The 19,002-nt window shown below is 49.1% G+C and overlaps 1 protein-coding gene across 5 annotated transcripts in view; it reads right to left on the bottom strand.

Moving 5' to 3' along the window:
* madd (MAP-kinase activating death domain) overlaps positions 1 to 19,002 on the bottom strand; it is a 268,175-nt gene that overhangs the window by 185,899 nt on the left and 63,274 nt on the right. For all 5 annotated transcript variants that reach the window (XR_015080939.1, XR_015080942.1, XR_015080941.1 and 2 more), the window contains exons 4-5: positions 18,768 to 19,002; positions 5,561 to 5,692 (exon numbers count right to left, since the gene is read on the bottom strand). The exon at positions 18,768 to 19,002 is cut by the window's right edge and continues 69 nt beyond it. Coding sequence is in view for 1 of the 5 variants with exons in the window: in XM_086007468.1 (XP_085863594.1) it covers positions 5,561 to 5,692; positions 18,768 to 19,002 (367 nt within the window). In the remaining 4 variants the exon portion in view is untranslated. The remainder of the gene's footprint in view (positions 1 to 5,560; positions 5,693 to 18,767) is intronic.

The following is a 19,002-nucleotide window of genomic DNA, read 5'->3' as shown; positions in this document are numbered from 1 at the left end:
CCCACCATCACACACAGGGAATAAACCTCAGCCCCATCCCACCATCAAACACAGGGAATAAACCTCAGCCCCATCCCACCATCACACACAGGGTATAAACCTCACCCCATCCCACCATCACACACACGGTATAAACCTCACCCCATCCCACCATCAAACACAGGGAATAAACCTCAGCCCCATCCCACCATCACACACAGGGAATAAACCTCACCCCATCCCACCATCACACACAGGGTATAAACCTCAACCCATCCCACCATCACACACAGGGTATAAACCTCAGCCCCATCCCACCATCAAACACAGGGAATAAACCTCAGCCCCATCCCACCATCACACACAGGGAATAAACCTCAGCCCCATCCCACCATCAAACACAGGGAATAAACCTCAGCCCCATCCCACCATCACACACAGGGTATAAACCTCAGCCCCATCCCACCATCACACACAGGGTATAAACCTCAGCCCCATCCCACCATCAAACACAGGGAATAAACCTCAGCCCCATCCCACCATCACACACAGGGTATAAACCTCAGCCCCATCCCACCATCACACACAGGGTATAAACCTCAGCCCCATCCCACCATCAAACACAGGGAATAAACCTCAGCCCCATCCCACCATCACACACAGGGTATAAACCTCAGCCCCATTTCACCATCACACACAGGGTATAAACCTCAGCCCCATCCCACCATCACACACAGGGTATAAACCTCAGCCCATCCCAGCATCACACACAGGGTATAAACCTCAGCCCCATCCCACCATCACACACAGGGTATAAACCTCAGCCCCATCCCAGCATCACACACAGGGTATAAACCTCACCCCCCTCTCACCATCACACACAGGGTATAAACCTCAGCCCATCCCAGCATCACACACAGGGTATAAACCTCACCCCCCTCTCACCATCACACACAGGGTATAAACCTCAGCCCCATCACACACAGGGATAAACCTCAGCCCATCACACACAGGGTATAAACCTCAGCCCCATCCCACCATCACACAGGGTATAAACCTCAGCCCCATTTCACCATCACACACAGGGTATAAACCTCAGCCCCATCCCACCATCACACACAGGGTATAAACCTCAACCCCATCCCACCATCACACACAGGGAATAAACCTCAGCCCCATCCCACCATCACACACAGGGTATAAACCTCAACCCCATCCCACCATCAAACACAGGGAATAAACCTCAGCCCCATCCCACCATCACACACAGGGAATAAACCTCACCCCATCCCACCATCACACACAGGGTATAAACCTCAACCCCATCCCACACAGGGTATAAACCTCAACCCATCCCACCATCACACACAGGGTATAAACCTCAGCCCCATCCCACCATCACACACAGGGTATAAACCTCACCCCATCCCAGCATCACACACAGGGTATAAACCTCAGCCCCATCCCACCATCACACACAGGGTATAAACCTCAACCCCATCCCACCATCACACACAGGGTATAAACCTCAGCCCCATCCCACCATCACACACAGGGTATAAACCTCAACCCCATCCCACCATCACACACAGGGTATAAACCTCAGCCCCATCCCACCATCACACACAGGGTATAAACCTCAGCCCCATCCCACCATCACACACAGGGTATAAACCTCAACCCCATCCCACCATCACACACAGGGTATAAACCTCAGCCCCATCCCACCATCACACACAGCCCATGTGTATTACCCTATCATGGATTCTACTCACCCATTAGTTTTTTTAAATGTATTAATTCATGGGATGTGGGTGTTGCTGGCATGGCCAGCATTTATTGCCCATCCCTAATTGCCCTCGAGAAGGTGGTGGTGGTGAGCCTCCTTCTTGAACTGCTGCAGTCTGTGTGGTGAAGGTACTCCCACAGTGCTGTTAAGCAGTGAGTTCCAGGATTTTGACCTATCGACGATGAAGGAATGGCGATAAATTTCAAAGTTAGGATGGTGTGTGACTTGGAAAGGAACTTGGAGGTGGTGGTGTTCCCATGCGCCTGCTGCCCTTGTCCTTCTAGGTGGTAGAGGTCGCTGGTTTGGGATGTGCTTCTGAAGAAGCCTTGGCGAGTTGCTGCAGTGCCTCTCGTACATGGTACACACTGCAGCCACGGTACGCCGGTGGTGGAGGGAGTGTTTAAGGTGGTGGATGGAGTGCCCATTAAGTATATTTTGGTTGGTCCTGGATGGTGTTGAGCTTCTTGCTGGAACTGCACTCATCCAGGCAAGTGGAGAGTATTCCATCACACTCCTGATTTGTGCCTTGTAGATGGTGGAAAGGCTTTGGGGAGTCAGGAGGTGAGTCACTTGCCACAGGATACCTAGCCTCTGTAGCCATAGTATGTGTGTGGCTGGTCCAGTTAAGTTTCTGGTCAATGGTGACCTCCAGTACATTGATGTGGGGGATTAGACGATGGTAATGCCATTGAATGTCAAGGGGTGGTGGTTAGATTCTCTCTTGTTGGAGATGGTCATTGCCTGGCACTAATGCTACTTCCCATTTATCAGCCCAAACCTGGACATTGTCCAGGTCTTGCTGCATGTGGGCACGGACTGCCTCGTTATCTGAGGAGTTGCGAATGGAATTGAACACTGTGCAATCAGTGAACATCCCCACATTTGCGTGCTGAGCTCCGCCATAGTTGAGGATGGGGATGTTCACGGAGCCTCCTCCTCCAGTTAGTTGTTGAATTGTCCACCACAATTTACGACTGGATGTGGCAGGAGTAGAGCTTTTATCTGATTCGTTGGTTGTGGGATCGCTTAGCTCTGTCTATAGCATGTTGCTTCCACTATTTTGCATGCATGAAGTCCTGTATTGTAGCTTTACCAGGATGGCACCTCATTTTTTAGGTACGCCTGGTGCTGCTCCTGGCATGCTCTTCTACACTCCTCATGGAACCAGGGTTGGTCACCTGACTTGATGGTAATGGTAGAGTGAGGAATGTACCAGGCTGTTACAGGTTACAGATTGTGGTGGAATACAATTCTTCTGCTGCTGATGGCCCACAGTGCCTCATGGATCCCCAGTTTGAGCTGCGAGATCTATTCTGAATCTATCCCATTTAGCACGATAGTAGTGCCACACAACACGATGGAGGGTGTCCTCAGTTTGAAGACAGGATTTCATCTCCACAAGGACTGTGCAGTGATCACTGCTACCAGCACGATCATGGATTGGTGAAGACGAGGGTCAAGTAGGTTTTTCCCTCTCTCTCCACTTGCCGCAGGCCCAGTCTGGCTGCTCTGTCCCTCAGGACTCGGCCAGCTCAGTCATTAGTGGAGCGATCGAGCCACTCTTGGTAATGGACATTGAAGTCCCCGACCCAGAGTGTATTCTGTGCCCTTACTACCCTCAGTGCTTCTTCCAAGTGCTGTTCAACATGGATTCAACATCAGCAGGAGGTTTCTTTGTCCATGTTTGACCTGATGCCATTGCCATGAGACTTCATTGGGTCCAGAGTCAATGTTGAGGACTCCCAGGGCCACTCCCTCCCGACTGTATACCACTGTGCCGCCATCGCTAGTGACTCTGTCCTGCCGGTGGGACAGGACATACCCAGGGATGGTGATGGAGGAGTCTGGGACATTGGCTGAAAGGTATGATTCTGTGAGTATGACCGTCAGGCTGTTACTTGACTAGTCTGTGGGACAGCTCTCCCAATTTCGCACAAGTCCCCAGATTTTACTGAGGAGGACTTTGCAGGGTTGAGTGGGCCGGGTGTGTCTTTGCAGGGTTGAGTGGGCCGGGTGTGTCTTTGCAGGGTTGAGTGGGCCGGGTGTGTCTTTGCAGGGTTGAGTGGGCCGGGTGTGTCTTTGCAGGGTTGAGTGGGCCGGGTGTGTCTTTGCAGGGTTGAGTGGGCCGGGTGTGTCTTTGCAGGGTTGAGTGGGCCGGGTGTGTCTTTGCAGGGTTGAGTGGGCCGGGTGTGTCTTTGCAGGGTTGAGTGGGCCGGGTGTGTCTTTGCAGGGTTGAGTGGGCCGGGTGTGTCTTTGCAGGGTTGAGTGGGCCGGGTGTGTCTTTGCAGGGTTGAGTGGGCTGGGTGTGTCCTTGCAGGGTTGAGTGGGCCGGGTGTGTCTTTGCAGGGTTGAGTGGGCTGGGTGTGTCTTTGCAGGGTTGAGTGGGCTGGGTGTGTCTTTGCAGGGTTGAGTGGGCCGGGTGTGTCTTTGCAGGGTTGAGTGGGCCGGGTGTGTCTTTGCAGGGTTGAGTGGGCTGGGTGTGTCTTTGCAGGGTTGAGTGGGCTGGGTGTGTCTTTGCCATGTCCAAATTGAAAGCCTAGGTCAATGTCGGGTGGTCCATCCGGTTTTATTCTTCTTGTAACGGTTTGACACAACGGAGTGGCTGGCTAATTCATTTCAATGGGCCTTTTCAGAGGGCAGTTATGAATCAACCACATTGGTTCTGGAGTCACATATAAGCCAGACCGGGTAAGGACGGCACGTTTCCTTCATTAAAGGGCATCAGCGAACTAGATGGGTTTTTACAACAATCCGGTACATGATACTGATACTAGCTTTTTATTCCACATTTATTTAATTAAATTTAAATTTTCAAACGGCCATGGTGGGATTCGAACTCGCCCCTTCAAATAATTAACACAGGCCTCCGGATTACTCGTCCAGTTACGTAACCACTATGCTACCCAACTCAGGCTCCAAGCTGTCGGGTGTTGCAGGGAATAGCATTGCCTGTCCCAACATAAAGCTCAGAGAGGCTGCAGCATTTGGAAGTTCACTGCACAAACACACTGCACGCAGCACTGACCCGAATTCAGAGAGGCCCAGAGCCAGCTGTGAAGACAAATGGCACCCAGTACACGAGCACTCTCCTCCCCACACACACAAACATTTCAATTCCAATTCTCTTCATAGAAATTTCCAGTAATACATTGTTTCCTAGCCCAAGAGCAAATTGTGTCGGATGCGAGTAGTGGAAATGTCACCGACCTGTCATACAGGCCATGCTTTACAATTCACAATACACACTCCGACCTCCCACATCTTAGATTACAGTGCACATGTAGCACAGGCTAATAAACAGGCCATTACACTGTACAGAGAACATCACTCCTAGCAGGGAGGGTTATTCCCCAGCACATGGGCTGGAGGAGAAAAGGACATGGCTCCCAGCAGGGGGGGTTATTCCCCAGTACACGGGCTGGAGAGAAGGACATGGCTCCCAGCAGGGAGGGTTATTCCCCAGTACACGGGCTGGCGGGGAGAAGGACATGGCTCCCAGCAGGGAGGGTTATTCCCCAGCACATGGGCTGGAGGGGAGAAGGACATGGCTCCCAGCAGGGAGGGTTATTCCCCAACACACGGGCTGGAGGAGAGAAGAACATGGCTCCCAGCAGGGAGGGTTATCCCCAGCACATGGGCTGGAGGGGAGAAGGACATGGCTCCCAGCAGGGAGTGTTATTCCCAGTACACGGGCTGGAGGAGAGAAGGACATGGTGGAGGAGAGAAAACAACCACTCCCAGCTTGGACCCTTGACCCCAGTTTAACAAGAGTTTCTCCACTGCCCTCCATACCTGTTCTGCCGAGGCCATGCAGGTGGGAAGCAAGGGGATAACCGGGAACATGTACTCCAGTGGATAAATCATCGCGACAAACGCCATCACACTCATGGAGAGTGCATTGTAGTCACGGGACTGCAGCACCACCTGTAAGAAAACAGAAGCAGCGGTCACCAACCCACAGCACTTTAGCCCACCAAACACACTCAGTAGCCACTGTACAGTCAGTGCACAGAATGAGTCACTGTCAAACCAGCATCCGAGAAGTTCGGACATTTAATTCACATGCTTGCAGTTGCAGATTTCAATCCCAGTGCAGAGTAAGATTTTGACAAACTTAGAACATAAGAAATAGGAGCAGGAATAGGCCACCTGGCCCCTCGAGCCTGCTCCGCCATTCAATAAGATCATGGCTGATCTTGGGCTCAAAGCCACTTCCCCGCCCGCTCCCCAGAACCCTTCACTCCCTTATCTTGCAAAAATGTGTCCATCTCCACCTTAAATGTATTTAATGACCCAGCCTGCACAGCTCTCTGGGGCAGAGAATTCCACAGATTTACGACCCTCAGAGAAGAAATTCCTCCTCATCTCAGTTCTAAATGGGTGACCCTTTATTCTAAAACTGTGCCACCATGTTCTAGGTTTCCCCACGAGGGGAAACATCCTCTCTGCATCTACCTTGTCAAGCCCCCTCAGTATCTTGTATGTTTCAATAAGATCACCTCTCACTCTTCTAAATTCCAATGAGTAGAGGTCCAGCCTGCTCAACCTTTCTTCATAAGTCAACCCCCTCATCTCTGGAATCAACCGAGTGAATCGTCTCCGAACTACCTCCAATGCAAGTATATCCTTCCTTAAATAAGCAGACCAAAACTGTATGCAGTACTCACGGTGTGGTCTCACCAATACCCTGTACAGATGTAGCAGGACTTCCCTGCTTAAATACTCCAACCCCCTTGAAATAAAGGCCAACATTCCATTTGCCTTTTTGATTACTTGCTGTACCTGCTTGCTAACTTGTGTTTTATGCACAAGGACCCCCAGGTCCCTCTGAACTGTAGCATTTTGTAATCTCTCTCCATTTAAATAATAATTTGCTTTTTTATTTTCCCTGCCAAAGTGTATAACCTCGCACTTTCCCACATTATACTCCATCTGCCAAATGTTTGCCCACTCACTTAGCCTGTCTATATCCCTTTGCAGGTTCTTTGTGTCCTCCTCACAACTTGCTTTCCCACCCATCTTTGTATCATCCGCAAACTTGGCTACATTACACTCGGTCCCTTCATCCAAGTCATTAATGTAGATTGTAAATAGTTGAGGCCCCAGCACCGATCCCTGTGGCACCCCACTAGTTACTGTTTGCCAACCTGAAAATGACCCATTTATCCCGACTCTGCTTTCTGTTAGTTAGCCAATTCTCTATCCGTGCTCATATATTACCCCCAACCCCGTGAGCTCTTATCTTGTGCAGTAACCTTTTATGCGGCACCTTATCGAATACCTTCTGGAAATCCAAATACACCACATCCACTGGTTCACCTTTGTCCACCCTGCTCGTAACATCCTCAAAGAACTCCAGCAAATTTGTTAAACATGATTTCCCTTTCATAAAACCAAGCTGACTCTGCTTGACTATGTTATGATTTTCCAAATGCCCTGCTCCTGCTTCCTTAGTGAAGGGCTCCAGCATTTTCCCAACGACAGATGTTAGGCTAACTGGTCTATCGTTTCCTGCTTTCTGTCTCCCTCCTTTCTTAAATAGGGGTGTTACATTTGCGGTTTTCCAATCCGCTGGGAACTCTCCAGAGTCCAGGGAATTTTGGTATATTGTAACCAATGCATCCACTATCTCTGCAGCCACTTCTTTTAAGACTCTGTGATGCAGGCCGTCTGGTCCAAGGGACTTGTCGTCTTTTAGTCCCATTATTTTTCCAAGTACTATTTCCTTAGTGATAGTGATTGTCTTTATTTCCCCCTCCCTGTGGCCCCTTGATTATCCATTATTGGGATGTTGTTAGTGTCTTGCCGCATGAACACCAAGCAGCTGGTTCTCAAACGTACTGCTAGGTGGGACATCCTTCAGGGTCAAAGGTTCAGCTCGTCTGAAGGGATCACGCCTTCTTGTACTGTAGTGGGAAAAATTCGATCATCAACAGGACAAGATCCAAACAAGATGCGGTAGGATCAACTGGGCTATGAACAGGGCAAGACCCGAACAAGAGTCACCAAACACCATGTAGATAAGATAGCAGGACTACAGCCCACAGGCAAAGCCCTGATGGAGCTCAATGGTGACTTAGCACATACCAGGAATCCTCAGAAAATACAACCGAGGAAAATCTGCCCATTACAGCATCCAACTGTTGAACTGATCCCAAGCTGTTTGCATCCACTATCCGACAAAATTCTCCATTCAATACAGTCATCCATTTGTGTTAAGATGTTCCTCACATCAGTCGTAAGTTCACGGTTTAGTGTGAAGCAGGGTTGATCCCTTGACCCTCGCCCTGTCACGGTTTAGTGTGAAGTAGGGTTGACCCCTTGACCCTCGCCCTGTCACGGTTTAGTGTGAAGTAGGGTTGATCGCGTGACCCTCATCCTGTCACGGTTTAGTGTGAAGTAGGGTTGATCCCTTGACCCTCGTCCTGTCACGGTTTAGTGTGAAGTAGGGTTGATCCCATGACTCTTGTCCTGTCACGGTTTAGTGTGAAGTAGGGTTGAACCAGTGACCCTCGTCCTGTCACGGTTTAGTGTGGAATAGGGTTGACCCCTTGACCCTCGCCCTGTCAAGGTTTAGTGTGAAGTAGGGTTGAACCCGTGACCCTCGCCCTGTCACGGTTTAGTGTGCAGTAGGGTTGACCCCTTGACCCTCGCCCTGTCACGGTTTAGTGTGAAGTAGGGTTGACCCCTTGACCCTCGCCCTGTCACGGTTTAGTGTGAAGTAGGGTTGATCCCGTGACCCTCGCCCTGTCACGGTTTAATGTGAAGTAGGGTTGATCCCCTGACCCTAGTCCTGTCACGGTTTAGTGTGAAGTAGGGTTGAACCCGTGACCCTCGTCCTGTCACGGTTTAGTGTGAAGTAGGGTTGATCCCGTGACCCTCGTCCTGTCACGGTTTAGTGTGAAGTAGGGTTGACCCCTTGACCCTAGTCCTGTCATGGATTAGCGTGAAGTAGGGTTGAACCCGTGACCCTCGTCCAGTCACGGTTTAGTGTGAAGTAGGGTTGAACCAGTGACCCTAGTCATGTCATGGTTTAGTGTGCAGTAGGGTTGACCCCTTGACCCTCGCCCTGTCACGGTTTAGTGTGAAGTAGGGTTGATCCCGTGACCCTCGCCCTGTCACGGTTTAATGTGAAGTCGGGTTGATCCCCTGGCCTGAGTCCTGTCACGGTTTAGTGTGAAGTAGGGTTGAACCCGTGACCCTCGTCCTGTCACGGTTTAGTGTGAAGTAGGGTTGATTCCCCTGACCCTAGTCCTGTCATGGATTAGTGTGAAGTAGGGTTGATTCCCCTGACCCTAGTCCTGTCATGGATTAGCGTGAAGTAGGGTTGAACCCGTGACCCTCGTCCAGTCACGGTTTAGTGTGAAGTAGGGTTGAACCAGTGACCCTAGTCATGTCATGGTTTAGTGTGCAGTAGGGTTGACCCCTTGACCCTCGTCCTGTCACAGTTTAGTGTGAAGTAGGGTTGACCCCTTGACCCTCGCCCTGTCACGGTTTAGTGTGAAGTAGGGTTGAACCCGTGACCCTCGTCCTGACATGGTTTAGTGTGAAGTAGGGTTGACCCCTTGACCCTCGCCCTGTCATGGTTTAGTGTGAAGTAGGGTTGAACCCGTGACCCTCGTCCAGTCACGGTTTAGTGTGAAGTAGGGTTGAACCAGTGACCCTCTAGCTGTCACGGTTTAGTGTGCAGTAGGGTTGAACCCTTGACCCTCGTCCTGTCACGGTTTAGTGTGCAGTAGGGTTGACCCCTTGACCCTCGTCCTGTCACGGTTTAGTGTGAAGTAGGGTTGAACCCGTGACCCTCGTCCTGTCACGGTTTAATGTGAAGTAGGGTTGACCCCTTGACCCTAGTCCTGTCACGGTTTAGTGTGAAGTAGGGTTGATTGCGTGCAGTTTTGGTTTCCATATTTAAGAAAAGATATACTTGCTCCCGAGGCGGTTCAGAGAAGGTTCACTCGGTTGATTCCGGAGATGAGGGGGTTGACGTATGAGGAAAGTTTGAGTAGGTTGGGCCTCTACTCATTGGAATTCAGAAGAATGAGGCGCGATCTTATCGAAACATATAAGATTGTGAGGGGGCTTGATCGGGTGGATGCGGTGAGGATGTTTCCACTGATGGGAGAGGCTAAAACTAGGGGGCATAATCTTAGAATAAGACTGCCCTTTCAAAACTGAGATGAGGAGAAACTTCTTCACTCAGAGGGTAGTAAATCTATGGAATTTGCTACCCAGAGAGCTGTGGAAGCTGCAACATTAAATAAATTTAAAACAGAGATAGACAGTTTCCGAGCAGATAAGAGAATTGGGGTTACAGAGAGAGGGCAGGTAAGTGGACATGAGTCTAGATTCGGATCAGCCATGATCCTATTGAATGGCGGAGCAGGCCCAAGGAGCCGTATGGCCTACTCCTGCTCCTTCTTCTTATGTTCTTATGACCCTCAACCGGTCACGGTTTAGTGTGAAGTAGGGTTGAACCCTTGACCCTCGCTCTGGCACGGTTTAGTGTGAAGTAGGGTTGATCCCTTGACCCTAGTCCTGTCATGGTTTAGTGTGAAGTAGGGTTGATCCCGTGACCCTCGTCCTGTCACGGTTTAGTGTGAAGTAGGGTTGAACCAGTGACCCTCGTCCTGTCACGGTTTAGTGTGAAGTAGGGTTGAACCCTTGCCCTGGCACGGTTTAGTGTGAAGTAGGGTTGATCCCTTGACCCTAGTCCTGTCATGGATTAGCGTGAAGTAGGGTTGAACCCTTGACCCTCGCTCTGGCACGGTTTAGTGTGAAGTAGGGTTGATCCCTTGACACTAGTCCTGTCATGGTTTAGTGTGAAGTAGGGTTGATCCCGTGACCCTCGTCCTGTCACGGTTTAGTGTGAAGTAGGGTTAAACCTGTGACCCTCGTCCTGTCATGGTTTAGTGTAAAGTAGGGTTGATCCCGTGACCCTCGTCCTGTCACGGTTTAGTGTGAAGTAGGGTTGACCCCTTGACCCTAGTCCTGTCACGGTTTAGTGTGAAGTAGGGTTGAACCCGTGACCCTAGTCCTGTCACGGTATAGTGTGAAGTAGGGTTGAACCCTTGACCCTAGTCCTGTCATGGATTAGTGTGAAGTAGGGTTGATCCCTTGACCCTAGTCCGGTCATGGTTTAGCGTGAAGTAGGGTTGATCCCTTGACCCCAGTCCTGTCATGGTTTAGTGTGAAGTAGGGTTGAACCCTTGACCCTATTCCTGTCATGGTTTAGTGTGAAGTAGGGTTGATCCCTTGACCCTAGTCCTGTCATGGATTAGTGTGAAGTAGGGTTGAACCCTTGACCCTATTCCTGTCATGGTTTAGTGTGAAGTAGGGTTGATCCCTTGACCCTAGTCCTGTCATGGATTAGTGTGAAGTAGGGTTGAACCCGTGACCCTAGTCCTGTCATGGATTAGTGTGAAGTAGGGTTGAACCCTTGACCCTATTCCTGTCATGGTTTCGTGTGAAGTAGGGTTGATCCCTTGACCCTAGTCCTGTCATGGTTTAGTGTGAAGTAGGGTTGATCCCTTGACCCTAGTCCTGTCATGGATTAGTGTGAAGTAGGGTTGATCCCGTGACCCTCGTCCTGTCACGGTTTAGTGTGAAGTAGGGTTGATCCCTTGACCCTCGTGCAGTCACGGTTTAGTGTGAAGTAGGGTTAAACCTGTGACCCTCGTCCTGTCACGGTTTAGTGTGAAGTAGGGTTGACCCCTTGACCCTAGTCCTGTCACGGTTTAGTGTGAAGTAGGGTTGACCCCTTGACCCTAGTCACGTCATAGTTTAGTGTGAAGTCGGGTTGAACCCTTGACCCTAGTCCTGTCATGGTTTAGTGTGAAGTAGGGTTGAACCTATGAACCTCGTCCTGTCACGGTTTAGTGTGAAGTAGGGCTGATCCCTTGACCCAAGTCCTGTCATGGTTTAGTGTGAAGTAGGGTTGATCCCTTGACCCCAGTCCTGTCATGGTTTAGTGTGAAGTAGGGTTGAACCCGTGACCCTAGTCCTGTCATGGATTAGCGTGAAGTAGAGTTGATCCCTTGACCCTAGTCCTGTCATGGATTAGTGTGAAGTAGGGTTGAACCCGTGACCCTAGTCCTGTCATGGATTAGCGTGAAGTAGGGTTGATCCCTTGACCCTAGTCCTGTCATGGTTTAGTGTGAAGTAGGGTTGATCCCGTGACCCTAGTCCTGTCATGGTTTAGTGTGAAGTAGGGTTGATCCCTTGACCCTAGTCCTGTCATGGATTAGTGTGAAGTAGGGTTGATCCCGTGACCCTAGTCCTGTCATGGTTTAGTGTGAAGTAGGGTTGAACCCGTGACCCTAGTCCTGTCACGGTTTAGTGTGAAGTAGGGTTGAACCCTTGACCCTATTCCTGTCATGGATTAGTGTGAAGTAGGGTTGATCCCTTGACCCTAGTCCTGTCATGGATTAGTGTGAAGTAGGGTTGATCCCTTGACCCTAGTCCTGTCATGGATTAGTGTGAAGTAGGGTTGATCCCGTGACCCTAGTCCCGTCATGGTTTAGTGTGAAGTAGGGTTGAACCTATGAACCTCGTCCTGTCACGGTTTAGTGTGAAGTAGGGTTGATCCCTTGAACCTCGTCCTGTCACGGTTTAGTGTGAAGTAGGGTTGACCCCTTGACCCTAGTCCTGTCACGGTTTAGTGTGAAGTAGGGTTGACCCCTTGACCCAAGTCCTGTCATGGTTTAGTGTGAAGTAGGGTTGAACCTCTGACCCTCGACCTGTCACGGTTTAGTGTGAAGTAGGGTTAAACCTGTGACCCTCGTCCTGTCAGTTTAGTGTGAAGTAGGGTTGATCCCTTGACCGTTCACCCTGTCACGGTTTAGTGTGAAGTAGGGTTGATCCCTTGACCCTCGTCCTGTCACAGTTTAGTGTGAAGTAGGTTTGAACCTACTTCACACTATAGGTATGTGAAAAGGAAAAGACTGGCGAAGGTAAATGTAGGTCCTTTACAGTCAGAGACGAGAGAATTTATAATGGGGAATGAGGAAATGGCAGAGAAATTAAATAAATACTTTGTTTCCGTCTTCACGGAGGAAGACACAAAAAACCTCCCAGAAATACGAGAAAACCAAGGGTGCGACGAGAATGAGGAACTTAAAGAAATTATTATTAGTTAGCTAAAAAAAAAGTACTTGCAAAATTAATGGGAATAAAAGTCGATAAATCCCAAGGACCGATGACCAACATCCTAGGGTTTTGAAAGAGGTGGCCATTGGTATAGTGGACGCATTGGTTGTCATCTTCCAAAATTCTACAGATTCTGGAATGGTTCCTGCAGATTGGAGGATAGCAAATGTAATCCCGCTATTTAAGAAAGGAGGGAGAGAGAAAACGGGGAACTACAGACCTGTTAGCCTCACATCAGTAGTTGGGAAAATGCTGGAATCTATTATAAAGGATGCAATAACTGGGCACTTAGAAACTAATAGTAAGATTCGGCAGGGTCAACATGGATTTATGAAAGGGAAATCCTGTTTGGCAAACCTATTGGAGTTTTTTGAGGATGTAACTAGTGGAGTAGACAAAGGGGAACCGGTAGATGTGGTGTATTTGGATTTTCAGAAGGCCTTTGATAAGGTCCCACACAAGAGGTTGGTGAACAAAATTAGGGCACATGGAATTGGGGGTAATATACTAGCATGGATTGAGAATTGGTTAACAGAACACAAAGAGTAGGGATAAACGGGTCTTTTTCAGGATGGCAGGCTGTGACTAGTGGGGTACCGCAAGGATCGGTGCTTGGGCCCCAGCTATTCACAATCTATATCAATGATTTGGATGAGGTGACTAAATGTAACATTTCCAAATTTGCTGATGATACAAAGCTAGGTGGCAGTGTCAGTTGTGAAGAGGATGTGAAGAGGCTTCAAGGGGATCTCGACAGGCTCAGTGAGTGGGCGAGAACATGACAGATGGAATATAATGTGGATAAATGTGAAGTTATCCACTTTGGTAGAAAAAACAAAGGCAGAGTATTTCCTAAATGGTGAAAGATCGGGGAATGCAGATGCTCAGAGATCTGGGTGTCCTTGTACATGAGTCACTGAAAGTGAATATGCAGGTACAACAAGTCATTAGGAAGGCAAATGGTATGCTGGCATTCATTACAAGAGGATTTGGGTACAGGAGCAAAGAAGTCTTACTCCAATTATATAGGGCCTTGGTGAGACCACACCTGGAGTACTGTGTACAGTTTTGGTCTCCTTACCTAAGGAAGGACATACTTGCCATAGAGGGAGTGCAACGAAGGTTCACGAGATTGATTCCTGGGATGGCAGGACTGTCGTATGACAAGAGATTGTGTAAACTAGGCCTGTATTCTCTTGATTTCAGAAGAATGAGAAGATCTCATTGAAGCATACAAAATTATTATATGGCTTGATAGGATGGATGATGGGAGAATGTTTCCCTTGGCTGGGGAGTCTAGAACCAGTGGCCACAGCCTCAGGATAAAGGGTAGGCCATTCAGGACTGAGATGAGGAGAAATTTCTTCACACAGAGGGTGATGAATCTTTGGAATTCTCTACCCCAGAGGGCTGTGGAGGCTCAGTCATTGGGTATATTCAAACAGAAGTCGATAGATTTCTGACTAGTAAAGGCATCAAGGGATATGGCGATACGGCCGGTGAATGGAGTTGAGGCAGAAGATCAGCCATGATCTCATTGAATGGCGGAGCAGGCTCAAAGGGCCGAATGGCCTATTCCTGCTCCTATTTCTTATGTTCTTATAACCCGTGACCCTAGTCATGTCACGGTTTAGTGTGAAGTAGGGTTGACCCCTTGACCCAAGTCCTGTCATGGTTTAGTGTGAAGTAGGGTTGAACCTATGAACCTCGTCCTGTCACGGTTTAGTGTGAAGTAGGGCTGATCCCTTGACCCAAGTCCTGTCACGGTTTAGTGTGAAGTAGGGTTGACCCCTTGACCCTAGTCCTGTCATGGTTTAGTGTGAAGTAGGGTTCCTTGACCCTAGTCCTGTCACGGTTTAGTGTGAAGTAGGGTTGAACCCTTGACCCTATTCCTGTCATGGTTTAGTGTGAAGTAGGGTTGATCCCTTGACCCTAGTCCTGTCATGGATTAGTGTGAAGTAGGGTTGAACCCTTGACCCTATTCCTGTCATGGTTTAGTGTGAAGTAGGGTTGATCCCTTGACCCTAGTCCTGTCATGGATTAGTGTGAAGTAGGGTTGAACCCTTGACCCTATTCCTGTCATGGTTTAGTGTGAAGTAGGGTTGATCCCTTGACCCCAGTCCTGTCATGGTTTCGTGTGAAGTAGGGTTGAACCCGTGACCCTAGTCCTGTCATGGATTAGCGTGAAGTAGGGTTGATCCCTTGACCCTCGTGCAGTCACGGTTTAGTGTGAAGTAGGGTTAAACCTGTGACCCTCGTCCTGTCACGGTTTAGTGTGAAGTAGGGTTGACCCCTTGACCCTAGTCCTGTCACGGTTTAGTGTGAAGTAGGGTTGACCCCTTGACCCTAGTCCTGTCACGGTTTAGTGTGAAGTAGGGTTGAACCCTTTACCCTAGTCCTGTCATGGTTTAGTGTGAAGTAGGGTTGAACCTATGAACCTCGTCCTGTCACGGTTTAGTGTGAAGTAGGGCTGATCCCTTGACCCAAGTCCTGTCATGGTTTAGTGTGAAGTAGGGTTGAACCTCTGACCCTCGACCTGTCACGGTTTAGTGTGAAGTAGGGTTAAACCTGTGACCCTCGTCCTGTCAGTTTAGTGTGAAGTAGGGTTGATCCCTTGACCGTTCACCCTGTCACGGTTTAGTGTGAAGTAGGGTTGATTCCTTGACCCTCGTCCTGTCACAGTTTAGTGTGAAGTAGGTTTGAACCTACTTCACACTATAGGTATGTGAAAAGGAAAAGACTGGCGAAGGTAAATGTAGGTCCTTTACAGTCAGAGACGAGAGAATTTATAATGGGGAATGAGGAAATGGCAGAGAAATTAAATAAATACTTTGTTTCCGTCTTCACGGAGGAAGACACAAAAAACCTCCCAGAAATACGAGAAAACCAAGGGTGCGACGAGAATGAGGAACTTAAAGAAATTATTATTAGTTAGCTAAAAAAAAAGTACTTGCAAAATTAATGGGAATAAAAGTCGATAAATCCCAAGGACCGATGACCTACATCCTAGGGTTTTGAAAGAGGTGGCCATTGGGATAGTGGACGCATTGGTTGTCATCTTCCAAAATTCTACAGATTCTGGAATGGTTCCTGCAGATTGGAAGATAGCAAATGTAATCCCGCTATTTAAGAAAGGAGGGAGAGAGAAAACGGGGAACTACAGACCTGTTAGCCTCACATCAGTAGTTGGGAAAATGCTGGAATCTATTATAAAGGATGCAATAACTGGGCACTTAGAAACTAATAGTAAGATTCGGCAGGGTCAACATGGATTTATGAAAGGGAAATCCTGTTTGGCAAACCTATTGGAGTTCTTTGAGGATGTAACTAGTGGAGTAGACAAAGGGGAACCGGTAGATGTGGTGTATCTGGATTTTCAGAAGGCCTTTGATAAGGTCCCACACAATAGGTTGGTGAACAAAATTAGGGCACATGGAATTGGGGGTAATATACTAGCATGGATTGAGAATTGGTTAACAGACAGAAAACAAAGAGTAGGGATAAACGGGTCTTTTTCAGGATGGCAGGCTGTGACTAGTGGGGTACCGCAAGGATCGGTGCTTGGGCCCCAGCTATTCACAATCTATATTAATGATTTGGATGAGGGAACTAAATGTAACATTTCCAAATTTGCTGATGATACAAAGCTAGGTGGCAGTGTCAGTTGTGAAGAGGATGTGAAGAGGCTTCAAGGGGATCTCGACAGGCTCAGTGAGTGGGCGAGAACATGGCAGATGGAATGTAATGTGGATAAATGTGAAGTTATCCACTTTGGTAGAAAAAACAAAGGCAGAGTATTTCCTAAATGGTGAAAGATCGGGGAATGCAGATGCTCAGAGATCTGGGTGTCCTTGTACATGAGTCACTGAAAGTGAATATGCAGGTACAAGCCATTAGGAAGGCAAATGGTATGCTGGCCTTCATTACAAGAGGATTTGGGTACAGGAGCAAAGAAGTCTTACTCCAATTATATAGGGCCTTGGTGAGACCACACCTGGAGTACTGTGTACAGTTTTGGTCTCCTTACCTAAGGAAGGACATACTTGCCATAGAGGGAGTGCAACGAAGGTTCATGAGATTGATTCCTGGGATGGCAGGACTGTCGTATGACAAGAGATTGCGTAAACTAGGCCTGTATTCTCTTGATTTCAGAAGAATGAGAAGATCTCATTGAAGCATACAAAATTATTATATGGCTTGATAGGATGGATGATGGGAGAATGTTTCCCTTGGCTGGGGAGTCTAGAACCAGTGGCCACAGCCTCAGGATAAAGGGTAGGCCATTCAGGACTGAGATGAGGAGAAATTTCTTCACACAGAGGGTGATGAATCTTTGGAATTCTCTACCCCAGAGAGCTGTGGAGGCTCAGTCATTGGGTATATTCAAACAGAAGTCGATAGATTTCTGACTAGTAAAGGCATCAAGGGATATGGCGATACGGCCGGTGAATGGAGTTGAGGCAGATCAGCCATGATCTCATTGAATGGCGGAGCAGGCTCAAAGGGCCGAATGGCCTATTCCTGCTCCTATTTCTTATGTTCTTATAACCCGTGACCCTAGTCATGTCACGGTTTAGTGTGAAGTAGGGTTGACCCCTTGACCCAAGTCCTGTCACGCTTTAATATGAAGTAGGGTTGAACCCGTGACCGTTCACCCTGTCACGGTTTAGTATGAAGTAGGGTTGCACCCGTGACCATCGCCCTGTCACACGGTTTAGTGTGAAGTAGGGTTGCACCCTTGACCCTCGCCCTGTCACGGTTTAGTGTGCAGTAGAGTTGAACCCGTGACCCTCGCCCTGTCACGGTGTAGTGTGAAGTAGGGTTGAACCCTTGACCCTCGCCCTGTCACGGTTTAGTGTGAAGTAGGGTTGAACCCGTGACCCTCGCCCTGTCACGGTGTAGTGTGAAGTACGGTTGAACCCTTGACCCTCGTCCTGTCACGGTTTAGTGTGAAGTAGGGTTGACCCCTTGACCCTCGCCCGGTCACGGTGTAGTGTGAAGTAGGGTTGAACCCGTGACCCTCGTCCAGTCACAGTTTAGTGTGAAGTTTGGTTGAAGCCGTGACCCTCGTCCAGTCACGGTGTAGTGTGAAGTAGGGTTGACCCCTTGACCCTCGTCCAGTCACGGTTTAGTGTGAAGTAGGGTTGAACCCGTGACCCTCGTCCTGTCACGGTTTAGTATGAAGTAGGGTTGAACCTGTGACCATTCACCCTGTCACGGTTTAGTGTGAAGTAGGGTTGAACCCGTGACCGTTCACCCTGTCACGGTTTAGTGTGAAGTAGGGTTGTACCCCTGACCCTCGTCCTGTCACGGTTTAGTGTGAAGTAGGGTTGACCCCTTGACCCTCGTCCAGTCACGGTTTAGTGTGAAGTAGGGTTGACCCCTTGACCCTCGTCCTGTCACGGTTTAGTGTGAAGTTTGGTTGAACCCGTGACCGTTCACCCTGTCACGGTTTAGTGTGAAGTAGGGTTGTACCCCTGACCCTCGTCCTGTCATGGTTTAGTGTGAAGTTTGGTTGAACCCGTGACCGTTCACCCTGTCACGGTTTAGTGTGAAGTAGGGTTGTACCCCTGACCCTCGTCCTGTCACGGTTTAGTGTGAAGTAGGGTTGAACCTGTGACCGTTCACCCTGTCACGGTTTAGTGTGAAGTTTGGTTGAACCCGTGTGAAGTGTTGGTTAATTAGACGCAATGCCGAATTGTGAAACTGATATCATTTTGGCTAACTTTAGAACAGGTGTGGTGTCCCGTGAACTGGTGCGAATGACGGGAGAAGGCGGAGCACAGCTTTCGTCTCCCTCTTCCCATTTGTTCAGCCCTAAAGTAAGCACGGAAGCACCCTGTCCCCTCCTCACCTTGTGTTCCAGTAGGATGCAGCTGAGCACCTGTAGGCAGGGCTCCACTCCAAGCAGCTCGAGAGGCAGGTGCAAGGGGAAGTCCACCATGGTGAAACGAGCCATGTCTGGCAGAGCGAAGGTGAGGGCCGGCTGGAGCTCCCGGGGCAATATCTCCACATCCACCCTCTTCTGGCCGGGAACGGGCACGGGGGAGTGCAGCAGTCTGTAGATCCAGGACTCGATCTCTCGCACG

Source organism: Somniosus microcephalus, chromosome 15 (genome assembly GCF_052327205.1).
Source record: "Somniosus microcephalus isolate GS21.2 chromosome 15, FLI_Smic_1.0, whole genome shotgun sequence".
Taxonomy (NCBI): domain Eukaryota; kingdom Metazoa; phylum Chordata; class Chondrichthyes; order Squaliformes; family Somniosidae; genus Somniosus; species Somniosus microcephalus.
Note: the sequence above shows the minus strand (reverse complement) of the source record. Positions and strands in the feature narration are given on the sequence as shown.